General features: G+C 26.2%; 1 protein-coding gene across 1 annotated transcript in view; it reads right to left on the reverse strand.

The window, feature by feature from the left end:
• Positions 1 to 13,470, reverse strand: part of LOC111621620 (low-density lipoprotein receptor-related protein 2-like) — a 153,765-nt gene that overhangs the window by 59,849 nt on the left and 80,446 nt on the right. Inside the window, 8 exon segments of the mRNA XM_023363813.1 lie at positions 1,618 to 1,827; positions 1,982 to 2,122; positions 2,191 to 2,405; positions 6,063 to 6,251; positions 8,690 to 8,925; positions 11,887 to 12,047; positions 12,435 to 12,560; positions 12,672 to 12,791. Coding sequence (XP_023219581.1) covers positions 1,618 to 1,827; positions 1,982 to 2,122; positions 2,191 to 2,405; positions 6,063 to 6,251; positions 8,690 to 8,925; positions 11,887 to 12,047; positions 12,435 to 12,560; positions 12,672 to 12,791 — 1,398 coding nt within the window.

Genomic DNA, 13,470 nt, shown 5'->3' on the forward strand with positions numbered 1-13,470 from the left:
TTTATATTTACTTGTTGAAATTGTACAGAGTTATAGTGGCACCCTGTTAATCTGGCTCAAATTGAACTGGGACCAGTCTGGATGACCAAAAATCCAGATAATCCAGAAAATTTGTTAACAACATAAATAACAGTCTAGATATACATTATATTTTATTTATTGCACATTATATATACTTTTATGCCAATATTAACAGTATAAAGCAAAAGACATCTACACACAGTATCAGTTCATTGTTTTTTATCAGCTCACACAGTATATATGTACATAAGTTTCCTGAACGTTTGTGGGGGTAAACTTCTCTCTGAGTCTTTTCTTCAAGGTCAACCAATAATTAGGCTTAGCGCTCTGTAGGGAAACCAATGGACTAATCTAAACCAAAGTAACTGTGATATACTGTACTATACTTATTTTTGTTACCAGATCCTCGGTTATAGAGTTGCAGGTGTTCAAAATTGGCACTGATCCAAGAGAAAACAGTATTCTTACAGTTCCAACATTATACTCAGGCAAGAATATACAGTTATACCCCAAACTTACGCGATAGGTGGGACCAAGCAATAACCGTGTAAGTCAAATTCGCGTAAGTCAGGATATAATTTCGCAATTTGTGTAAAATCCAAGTCAGATGTATGTAAGCTAACGAATGTTCTTGTTAATCTTATCTCGTCTTTTGATTTGTTTACAGTTACAAGAAATCACCACATAGAATCTCTCGAGCCTCCGTAGATATAACAAATATAGAAATAAATAACACAAAATAAATTGTAGCTATGTGTCGATTCCGCGCGACACGTCCGAACATGTAAGCTGAACAATAGTGTGGGGGGAGTGAGTAATCGAGAGTTGTGTGGCACTCAAACAAAAGACGAATCGACGAGATTTGAAAATCGCGTAACTCCGGGTTCGCATAAGAAGGGGTAGCATAAGTCGAGGTATTACCATACCACTTACAAATAAGTTCTTTAATTTATTTTTGTATATAGATATTGTAAAGTCTTTGTAAATCCGCACTTAAAATGTAAATTTTAATATTGGCGGTAGACTATCACACAGCTTTAGCCAATGATTTCACTTTTGTATATAGGTTTTTCCATATGTATGTCTTTCTTATTCTGGATAAACCAAAGATCCAGATTAACAGGATCCAAATAAACAGGGTTCTGCTGTATTTCTTTACTTGTATAGTATGTCTATAAATCAATATCCAATTGCTTACTAAAGTAACAGTGTACTTCATAGTTATCAGTATTTTAACTGTATTATTAATTTAAAAAATCTAGCTTATGATGTTAGACAAATAATAAATATTTTAAAATCTTAATACAAAAAGGTGAACATGATTATTGCCTTATCAACACAAAAATCATATTTTGAGAAACACAAACTTTTCAGTTTTTTTACTGTAATTTCATTTGTTTCATACAAAATAATTGTGCATTTACAAAAATAATATTTGTTTAAAATAAAAATTAGCAAACTTACATTTTTAATTCTTTATGGTATAAAATTAAAAAATAATAATAATAAACTTTGCTGATGATTATTTTCCAGCAAAATGTTTCTATATAAATAGTTCTTTTTTTAAATTAAATTTTGTTAAAATTAAATACACACCTGTCCCATCTGTTTTTATCCTATATATAACATCAAGAATAACATCTGAATAATAAATATAATTCCTTCTAGCATCAAAATCCAAACCAACAAATCTGGCCGATTTGCTCACAATTGGCACCATAGCATCTGTGCATCTTGTTGTTTTGAAATTCATCAAAGTACCTCGTACAAGTTTCTGTTGTGCATATAATAGAAACTGTTCAACTCCTATATAAAAAAAAATCAAAATTAAAATTTTACATTACTTTTCAAAATTATACAACTGTTTACTTTCAAAATTTATTTTTTGCATTAGAATTAGTAATTTGAATATGTATTAAAAACATATAATTCTTGTTTTAATTACAAACTAATAACTTACTTTTGCATGCTTGTTCATTTGGAGCAAGTTCATAGCCTATATTACAGACACAACTATAAGCAATACCAAATCCATCAGATGCTCTAGTTACAACACACATATGCTGGCAACCACCATTATTAACTCCACATGGATTAGTTACTATAATTTACAAATAAATAATTTATCAAAATTTAGAATTTTTAAACTTATATAAACAATTAATTTACCTCTAGGCTGATGAAGTGCATGATAGGGAAATATTGACTTAGGTTCTTTCATTTTACTTCTGTCACGATAAATAACTTTAGCTACATCTGAATTATTGTAAAGGTCTGTTTTTAATACACCCTGTCTTGTGCCATCAGTCCAATATACTTTATCTTCAAACAGAGTTATTTTGCTGGGAGAGGGAACACGTGTACTTCCTCTAATAATAGTCTGCCTAATAGATAAAAAATAATTTTAAAAATTTTATTCCAATATAATAATATATAATATTTTAACAATAAATTATGAATAATTCTGTTTATAATATAAAATTTTGTTAAATAAATAAATAAAAACAAACAAACAAACAAGAACTTATACTGGAATGAATAAATAATATAAATAAAATAAACCTTTAACTATCCAGCAAAAAAATGTTTAATAAATGTTAAAAAATGTTTTTTTTTTTTTTTTGGCTGCTTTATTATTTTTATGTTATTTGCAAGTTATTTATAGATTTTCAGAAGACACAAGTCCGATGAATTACTCATGCGCATTTCGGTTTCTGTTTAATTTGTATTTCCTGCGCTTTTTTTTTTAGTGTTCTTTTTTAATATTGTTTCAACTAAAGATTTAAAAATGATTGAAAACGTTTTTATTAAACATTTTTATTGCAGGATAGTTAAAGGTTTATTTTATTTATAAAATTTTGTTAAAAATAGATGTAAAACTTGCAATATTTTTTCAGTAAATAAATTATAATTCAAATCATAAATTTACAGATATTTTGTTTTATTACTTTGTATCCTTATTCTGGCTAAATGATTTGTATTATCAGTTTACAAATTTTTTAAAATTTAATAAGATGAGATTTAAAAATTTTTAAATTAACATACAGGTTTTCAATAAAATAAAATATAGGAATGATTACATTCTTAAAAGAATGTACCGTTCCTATATTTTCTTTATTAGTAATTTTATAATCATAATTATTACAAAAATTATGAACATATTTACTGTATAATATTCATAAAAAATTCCAAGAAATGATGGTATGGATCCAGATATAAAACTTTAAATAAATTATAGAATAATTTAGAGATAAAATTCTTCTTCTATTATTTTTATATAATAAAAGGAAGATTTTTCACTTTTTGAACTTTTATATATATTACTTATAACTTTAATATATATTCTTTATATTTATTACAATTATTTCAGAAAATATAACATTTACACTTATTTCAGAAAATTTAAATTTACATTAACTGCAAATGTAAATTTTTTATGTAATCAAAGCTGTAGTATGAAAAATAATTATTATTAAACTTTCTGCATAAAAAATAATTGCAAATAGAATATAAATTAAATTAAATAATTCAATAAAATCATTATTAATTTTTATCTTATGTTTATATATGTAGCAGGATTTATTATGTTCATTACTATAGGTAAAAAAAATATTATAAAATTGTTGAGCTATTCATTAAAAAAACCAATATTTTCAATACATTACAATAATAATACTGATTTAACTCTGAAGAATGACAATTTTCTATCAAATTTATTACAGATTACAGCAAATTTCAAATTATTTTTGAAAATATGTGAGTTCTGTATTTATTAGCTTCTCTAACTCAAATGTTAGAGAAATTTAATTATATTAAATAAACCATTAAAAAAGTAATTTATACTGCTTTAAAGAACTGAATCCATTATAATTACATGAAAATTTTAGTTAAAAATAGTAATACTTTAAACCAGATTGTTCAATAAGTTATGTCATTTGATAAGAGATGGCGCTATTAGGATTGTCACTTTATTTCTCTATAAACAGTACTACTATTTCATAAACATCTGTCAACTCATCTGTATATTTGCAGCTGTTCAAAGTCGATGTGTCACTGTATTTTTTTACAATGGAAAAAATTGAATATCGTGCAGTGATAAAATTCTTATTTTTGGAAGGTGTAGTACCAAAACAAATTCATGAACAATTGTTAAAAGTGTATAAGGACTCTTCCCCTTCAATTAGAACAGCAGAAAGATGGGTTGATGAATTTAAATGTGGTAGTATGAGTCTTGAAGATGATCCACGTGAAGAATGTCCAAAAAGTGCATCAACACCAGAAATCGTAGCAAAAATACAGCATATGGTTTTGGAAGATCGTCGATTAACCGAGAGAGATTTAGTAAAAGCCCTAGGGATCTCGTTAGGCAGTGTGAGCAATATTTTGGCTGAAGTTTTGGGTTACAGAAAGCTGTGTGCACAATGGGTGCCACATTCACTAACTATGGAACAAAAACACATTCGAATGCAACTTTCTCAGCAACATTTGGGGCATTTTAGAAAGGATAAAAAGGATTTTGTGTGTCGTTTCATCACTATGGATGAGACTTGGGTCTACTACCATGATCCTGAATCAAAACAAGAGGCTAAGAAGTGGTGTGAACCTGGTACTTTGACTCCAAAGTGAGTTAAGGTCCAGAAATCGGCCAAGAAGGTGTTAGCATCAGTTTTTTGGATGCAAAAGGAATTTTGTTTGTGGATTACCTTCAAACTGGTAAAACAATAAACTCAGATTATTATTGTAACCTTTTGGACCTGCTGGATGTAAAAATTTGTGAGAAAAGACCTGGTTTAAAGAAGAAAAAAAAATCATTTTTCATAAAGACAACGCACCCTCTCACACAGCTCAAAAACCCTCGCAGAAATCAGTAAATTAAAATAAGAATTGTTGCAGCATCCTCACTATTCGCCAGATTTAGCTCCCTCTGACTTCTGGCTGTTCTCACATCTCAAAAAATTCATGCATGGGAAATGATTATCATCAAACGAAGAGGTAACAGCAGCCATGGAAGCGCATTTCGAGAGTCTTCTGGATTCTGACTTTAGGGATGGAATCCATAAATTAGAAGATCACTGGAACAAGTGTATTGAAGTTCAGGAGGATTATATTGAATAATAAAATGTATTTCAAACCATAAAATCATGTTTTTTTTATTGAAAAACAAAACTTATTGAACAACCTGGTATATATCAATATAAAATCTGTATGAAAGCAAATTTACTTTATCTTTTCAAATATTACAATGTGAGTGTTATGCATACATAATTATTGTTTAAATGAACAGAGACCTCTTATTCTGCTTCTAATGATATGAATTTATTACATGGTACAAAATAAATTTCTACACTTTTGTCACAAAACATTTTGTTAAATACAAACACATGATACAAATAATAAACTTTATCCACAAGATAGATATATTATTTGCATTTGTTAAGAAAAATTGATTTTTTATAATTTTATATATAAAGTATTTAAACATTATATTCAAAATTTTTTTTTTAATTTATAGTTTTCATTTTGCAAAAGCAAACTTGTGTTCCAGAAAATATTAACACTGTCTGTCAGTGTTATTATTATTAATAATAATGCCGACAGACAATGTTAATATTTTCTTAAACTATTTGGATTTGCATGAAGCAATTTTGAAAATTGTGTTCCATTAGACAAATATTTAATCAAAAGAAAATGAAATAATTTTGTAAGAAACAAGAATTTGCTTTTATTATTTCATCAAATATCCATTATTGCTAGCATTAAATTCATAATTTTGTTTTTTGTTAAATATTTTGTTCTATTTATCAAATTTTAAAATAAAATTTATTCATCAACCTATAACTGTAAAACTTTGTAGATTTTATAAATAATTATCACAAAATTACATAATTAATCTAACCAAATACTAAATCATTACAAAAATTTATATTGTAATATCATTAACTTTTTAAATTAATATGTTGAAAATATAAAATATTTTTATAAAATCTTAGCTTTAACATTAATTAAATTGTAATAAAATAACAAACTTTCCAGAATCTTACCTATTTTTACCCTCATAATTTACAGTGGCTATTTGGTCTAATTGTGCATCACACCATATTATTCTTTTTGTAATATAGTCCACAGCTAATCCTGAAGCTTTATATATAAAAGTATCTACAATTGTAATCCTTTGTGTACCATCCATATGTGCACGATCAATATTATCACCATCACTGAAGAACATGTATCTAAAAATGAAAAAGTTTACTCTATTACAACCAGAAATAATCATTTAATAATATATTCATTTATTTAATTTAAATTACATATTTTTAGGAGAAAAATCTTGAGTAATAGCTTAAAACATAGCAAATATAATGTATTCCAAAAACATTTAGATTATATTTAGAAAAGAAACAGCCTTATAACAATCATTTAGTTTCACTGAATCTTTACGTTTAATTAATATTATAACATTTTTTTTTTATCAAATTGTTATTCCTAATAAAATCTTCAATGAAATAATCATATGCATGCTTTCATTAATCAAATTATACTTCATACTTGTAAAATTAATTTCTATATTCTGAACTGATATAAATATATCATATATAAAACATAAAAAAATAAAACGATCATACAAACTATTGACCATTACAAAGAAGAATACTGAAATGTGCCTGAAACTATCCAAATTTTATATACAAATAAAAACCGACTATACTAATAAAAATTTTTTAAAAAGTTACATATAAAAGCGGTAAAATTATAGTAAAATCTTAAGTTAAGTCAAGAAAAATTTTCAATAAAATCTCAAAGGATTTTAAACAAAGTAAGAACTACTTTATAAAAACAATATTGTATTAAATAAGATAATATCAATAACAAGCATGAAGATAAATCAGGAATAGAGAAGATATAACAGCAGCTTACCAATTGCTGTAATAAAGGAATAAAGGTATTAAATATTTGAAAAATTATGCAAACAATTTATCTAATATGCTTACTTATTATTAATTATTATTATTTTATTTAATAATTAAATCATTTATCTTTTCTCAAGTTAAATCACATTTATAATTTTAAATTGATATTTCTAATATGCAAATTATACCCAAACTACAAAACCAACTTAAAAACAAATCTATCTGAAAATATAAAACAAAAACTAAACAGAAAAGTATTCTATCTCTTGAGAATTATGTTTTTAAAAAATTTTCCAAATTCTCTAATTATCTACATTAGCAAGGCATAGTTTTTTCTATCTTCTTTTTAATATAAGATATAATTAAAATGTCCATCTTAAGTAACTTTTCAACAGATATTATAAAGTGTACAATTTTAGTCCAATTGGAAAACCATGCTATTTTATGACTGACTTAATTTCTCAGTTCTGATGATGATGATAATGATTATTGACTTTTTACGAAATCATGTCTTCTTTTAACTATTCTTTACTTCACAACTGGGTGCATAGGTAGATACCTACTGGGCAACTTTAACATCACTCTTTATTCAGGAATATCTTACACACCAATATGCATTTCGGGTGTATGACCCTCTTCTGTCGGCTAAATAATAGAATATGAACACGAGTTTTCCATAGTACAAAATTTTTATGTAATGGTAAATTACAACATATCTTTTTTCTTTAAGACATTTAGTAGAAGTGCTAACTAATACACATCCTTCTTTTTAAAAATACATATATTTGCAGTTAAAATTGTAAAGTGTGTAAGATATTCCTAAATAAAGAGTAATGTCAAAGATGCCTGTGTCTACCTAGTTGTGAAGTAAAGAATAATAATAATGATGATATTATTATTTTCATAAAAGTATAAAAATGTATAAGTGAAGAGAAAAACAGATGTAAGACATATTACAATATCTATTTTTTTTTTTTTTTTTCATTTTTAACTTTTCCTGCCTTATACATACTAAGTGATCTTTCTTTCCATACCCGTAATGCAGTTAGCTGATTAGGAATGAGGCTTAACATATCTGGAACTGACCATACAAAAGTTTATGGGGAAGTTAGTTACTCACTTAGAGTTCATCCCAGATCCCCAGAATGGCATGAATTGCCTCAGCTGTCTGTCCAGCCATTGACATATTATAATACTTTTTATATCCATCATGATACAAATTAAAAATATATATTAATATTTAAAAGTTAATAATTTTCATGTTTATTTATTAATATTTTAAAATAATGTTAAGAAATTATTTGAAATATACTGTAAGATATATGAATATGTAATAATCAATTCTTAACTGTTATAAACTAGAATGATAAACAACAAACATTTTACATAAGAAACATAAAAATTTGAAATATGAAATGCCACATATTTCAAATTTTTATTTTCATAATATTTGGTAAATCTGTACAAGTTAGCTCATCTATACCTATATCTATTTGAAGATATAGATTTGAAGGCCAAAAAAATTCTTAATATTTATTTAACTGTATGAAATTTTCTTCACAACTTTTCTATAAAATTAAATTACATTAAAATAATTTTTAAAACATACAGTATTTAGCAAATTTAAGTTATAAATGACTAAAAATAATTAAAGATATCTTCAATCATGCAGTAAATTTTTGACACAAATTGAATATTTCTATTGAATAACTTAGGTCCTTGCCCTTCAGTGATTTTACATAATTATTTTCATGTCTTACCCTTCAGTAGGATCCAAGGCAATATCCATGGGAGAACTTAAATTCCTGCTCAGAAGTATAGCGTGACGACTACCATCAAGTTCCATAATATCAATTTTTTGCCCCAGTGCATCACAAATATATAGTTTATTTCCAACCCAATCTACTGCAATTGCAACAGGACTCCATGGAAATGGGACAGTAATATCACCTGGTATCCTTTGCTGTCTCCAGTTATCCAGGCTTACTGAATATATCTGGAAATGAAATTAAACTATTATCCAGTTGATATACTGTATATATAACATTACATTACTCTTATATTGATATATAAAGCAATTCAATATACATTAAAGTTCAGACATAACAAAACTTTTCTAAAAATATTTTATACACATTTCACAACTTGAATAAAAACTAAAACTGACTACATATTTAATTAGTGTATCATTATAAAATTTATATAAATGAAAGTTATATACAGTCGACCCCCCTATAACACTGTTGATAATTCCGTTTTATATGAATTCCATGTACGAGTCACTTAAATTTTACAAATGTGTATGCCTGGCTGTAAACAGCTCATGTATTTGTAAAATCTACGAAATTATCAACAGAGTTATAGGGAATCGATTGTAAATAATGAAGTATTTATGCAATACTTCATTATTTTATTTTATGTAAAATTATTATTATTNTCAGACGGCAAAAGTACCACCCACAGTCATTCTAAGAAGTGGACTCTGACCCTAGGACTGAACACACAGTATTTTATTTGTTAAATAAAATGTGTAATCTAATTTTGTAAATTTGAGAGTGCTTCAAATATGACATTACAAGTAGGTTTTTTAACATTATCTAGTATAGTAAAATCGTGGAACCAATAAAAATTTGACATTATATTAGGGTTGTCGTTACATCCGATGACATTATAATCAGGTTAAACTGTATGTTGTTTGTGTAAAATAAAAAAATAATTTCAGATGATACAATAGCCACGATTATTTTTTTCTACACATCGACAAAAATTCAACCCGGGCCCACATGCAATGGAGAGAAATTTTGAAATTGGATAAGTTAATTTCATCGAAAATGCATCGCTTAGTAGTGAGTCTCCAAGACATAGTCTTATCCCAAATATGGTTTTGCTTTATAAAAGCTTCATTTGTCTTAATAAAATTCTTTATAAAGCTACATTTGTCTTAATTTCAATAAAAAAAAATCACAAATTTCATATATTTATGTTAATTTAAATTAAAAATTTGGAATAATAATAGTACATCACTCTTTCTTCAGTCATATCTTTTATTACAGCATAAGAATTTTTAATCAATATAAATTATAAAATCTTTTTTCAGTTTTATCCACATTTAATTTTTACAACTTATTTTCAATTTAAAATTTCAAAATTTTTAGTAATAGAAACTACTGTACCTTTACTGTTTAAATGTAATATATTTTTATAATCATAGAATTAATTTATTTTATCAACACAATTATTACAAAAATCATCCATGTCCTCGAATTCAATATTCAACATAATTTTAATTTCTTTTTAGACTTATTAAATACCAAAATTATTATTATAATGTCTGAATCAATATCTGAACAGTATTAAATTAACAATAAAATGCTGCTTTTATTTATTTGCTTAAAAATGTATATAACAATATAAGAATTATATTTAAACAAGTGCTAAAAAATTTAAGTTAAAATTAAAAATTCTAAAATATGAATGAAAAACTAACAAACATAATTGGCTACTTTCTTATTCATAAAATAATAACTTGTTTACAATGGAAATTTTAAAAGCTATCTAGCAAGTATGATTTGGCAGATTCTGCCTTTTGCTCCTGTAACATTAACTCTCTAGAGACAGTTGAACACAACCTTTAACTGTACCAATATGAGCATGAGCAACTTATTTTAGAATAAGAAACTTTGAACTTTACTTGGTCTCATCCACTTTATACACTGTACTAACATAACAACAGCTTCATAAACCACTTTTTGAAGTCCTGGGCTGGGATGAAAAACATTCTTTTAGCCATATATCAAAACAAAAATGAATCTTGATATTCATGATAAATTAAAATTAAGGGAATTAAATTTTAAAGGAAAAGGAGAAAAATAAAATTATTTTAATATTAAAACCATGCAAAAAAAAAGGAAAAAATTAGTAAATTAAATTCTTTATAAGACCAGATAAACAAAAAAGAAAATGTTAGTTAAGGTACAAGGTTCATTCAACACTGAACGAAAGACAATGATAAATTGTATTCGTAAACAATCGTCTTTCTCAGGAACTGATCTGGTCTAATTTCACCTGGTAACAGAGAAAGACCAATCTGAGACCGAGAAAGGGGATTAATAACCAATAAAGTGACGATTTGCAAGACGAAAAGATATTTAAGCCCAGGCCACAAGGATACTTGGTTCATTGCCTTAGCGTCCCACAAGGTGATGTCCTTGGCTGGGATGCTTCTCGCAAGGTTCCACCTTCGTCCTTAGCCGATGTATCCTCAGAAAGTTATAGACCTTCATTGAGAATTCCGATCTGCATTCACCAGACATTGTTTCCTGTTCAACAACTTGTCTTAGAATGCAACATCCGGTCCGGTCAGCAAAGGAAACCATCTTTGTCACCGGACTTTCTTCTTCTTCTCTGAAGACTATTCGCCAAAGTATACAAGAACTTCAACCCTTCATGACTACAGAACTTTTTTGTAAGTAAATTGTCTAATAAATGGGTTGTGTTGTTTGTAAAGAAGGCATCTATCTCTGACTCAACTGCTCCCACATGACGTTGATTGTTACCACTCGGCAGTCCAGATGGCAATGGAGATGGTGACGATATATATCGCATATTATCGTTAATTTCGTTTTTTTAAATTTCTCCCTCCTTGGCCCCTACACTTTATAATTATTTTTACTATTTGGAAAAGGAACTTATTATTTATTTTCTAGTTTTAACGATGTGTATGCATCAACTATAAGCAAATTTCATATATTAATTTGTATATTCTTTGTAAATTCTGATTTGTATTTTGCTTTTTAATGTAATACTTTTATTTGAGAGAGTACTTAATATTATAAATAATTAAAACTTCTTTATAATTACTATAAATATTCTTAAACTGATTAAAGCAATCAGTTTAAGAATATTTGTATCTTGGTGAAAAACTTAAACAGTTTCATATTAAGCTAAAATAAATTACCTTTCTTGTGTCTGAATCAGACCAGAATAAAACATTTCGATCATAATGATAATCTAAACCACTTGCAGCAGTTGTATTTGTAACAATTTCTATTGATAAACCTTCAGCATCTGTTTTGTATATAGCACTATGATGGGCAAAAAATAACCTCATTTCAGAACCTAGAATCAAATTAGTATAAAAATGTGTATTAATATGTTATATCTACAAAAAATTATTATTATTAGATATTTCATGGTCAATTATAAAATTTACATAATATTTATTTATAATCATTTTAAAATAAGTGTAATTCTAAATACATTTATATAGGGTAATTTTATGATCACTAAAAAATTAAATATAATTTATTGTATGTTAATAATGGTGATAAAAAAATAAATTAATGTCAATTGTCTATGTTACTGAAACATATTTCTTTTGTAAAAACTACAGAAATGTTTTAATTTTTCAATTTTAAGTATATAATTTCATTTTCATAATTTTTTGTAACAAAATAAAAACATTTTATCTGAAAAAATAACCATATCTACTTAAAAGATACTTACTGTTAGTGGCACGACAATGACGAGGATACAAAAGTTCATAGCCTTCAATACATGAGCATTGATAACTTCCTTGAGTATTAAGACAAAGTTGATCACAATATCCCCATTCAGCACATTCATCTAAGTCTGTTATGAAATGTAAAATATAATGTAAATAATTGATATATATAAACATTTTAAAGCTTTGAATAATTAGTTATAAATAAACTGAACTAATGAGCATTAGTGATGATTTACCTATACAAAATCTTCCAGTATTTTGATCTACTTTCTTTCCTGATGAACAGTAGCATTCTCCACCTTCCAAGGATGCTCTACAACCATATTCACAACCTAAAGTACTACACAGTCTTGATGCTGAAAATATATTTACATATATTAAGTTTTGAAACTTGTTTAATGAAATATTATATCAACATTATTAAATATAGTCTTTAGTGTTGTTTCACAAAAAAAGAACTAAAGTACATATTACAGTATATTAAACAAAAATAATATAAATATGCATCCCAACATCACTTACCTCAATATAAATTAAATGAAATAACACAGTTATCATTTTATATGTTTTAATAAAGGACAATCAAATATTTTTTTTTTAAATTAAATTGTATTAAATGAAGCTTTTAGCCTTTTCAAATATAAAAATTAAAAATTTAATTTTGAAACCCAACAAAACTCATAGCATTAATGCCTTTTAAATAATAAATAATATAACTATTTTGACTATTTTCCAAATATAAAACAATATTTAATAAAATGTTTCATAAAATATTGAATATGTTTTTTCAAAATTTATATACAAAAATACATTCATATTTATGTACAGTATAACCTTCAAATAGCAGACACCATTGGAGCTGAGAAGTTTGTCTGCTATTCAAAGATACATGCCAATGGCCATATTGTATTTTAACCCAGTCATTATAAAGTGAAGAATATGATGGATTACAAAAACATCAAATTTTCATTAGGAATGTGAAAATACCAAAAAGTATAAGTAGAATATATAATTAAAACAAGAAAAAAAATATAT

The sequence above is a fragment of the Centruroides sculpturatus genome, unplaced genomic scaffold, assembly GCF_000671375.1.
Source record: "Centruroides sculpturatus isolate CEXI.00-Female unplaced genomic scaffold, Cexi_2.0 scaffold232, whole genome shotgun sequence".
In the NCBI taxonomy this organism is placed as follows: Eukaryota; Metazoa; Arthropoda; class Arachnida; order Scorpiones; family Buthidae; genus Centruroides; species Centruroides sculpturatus.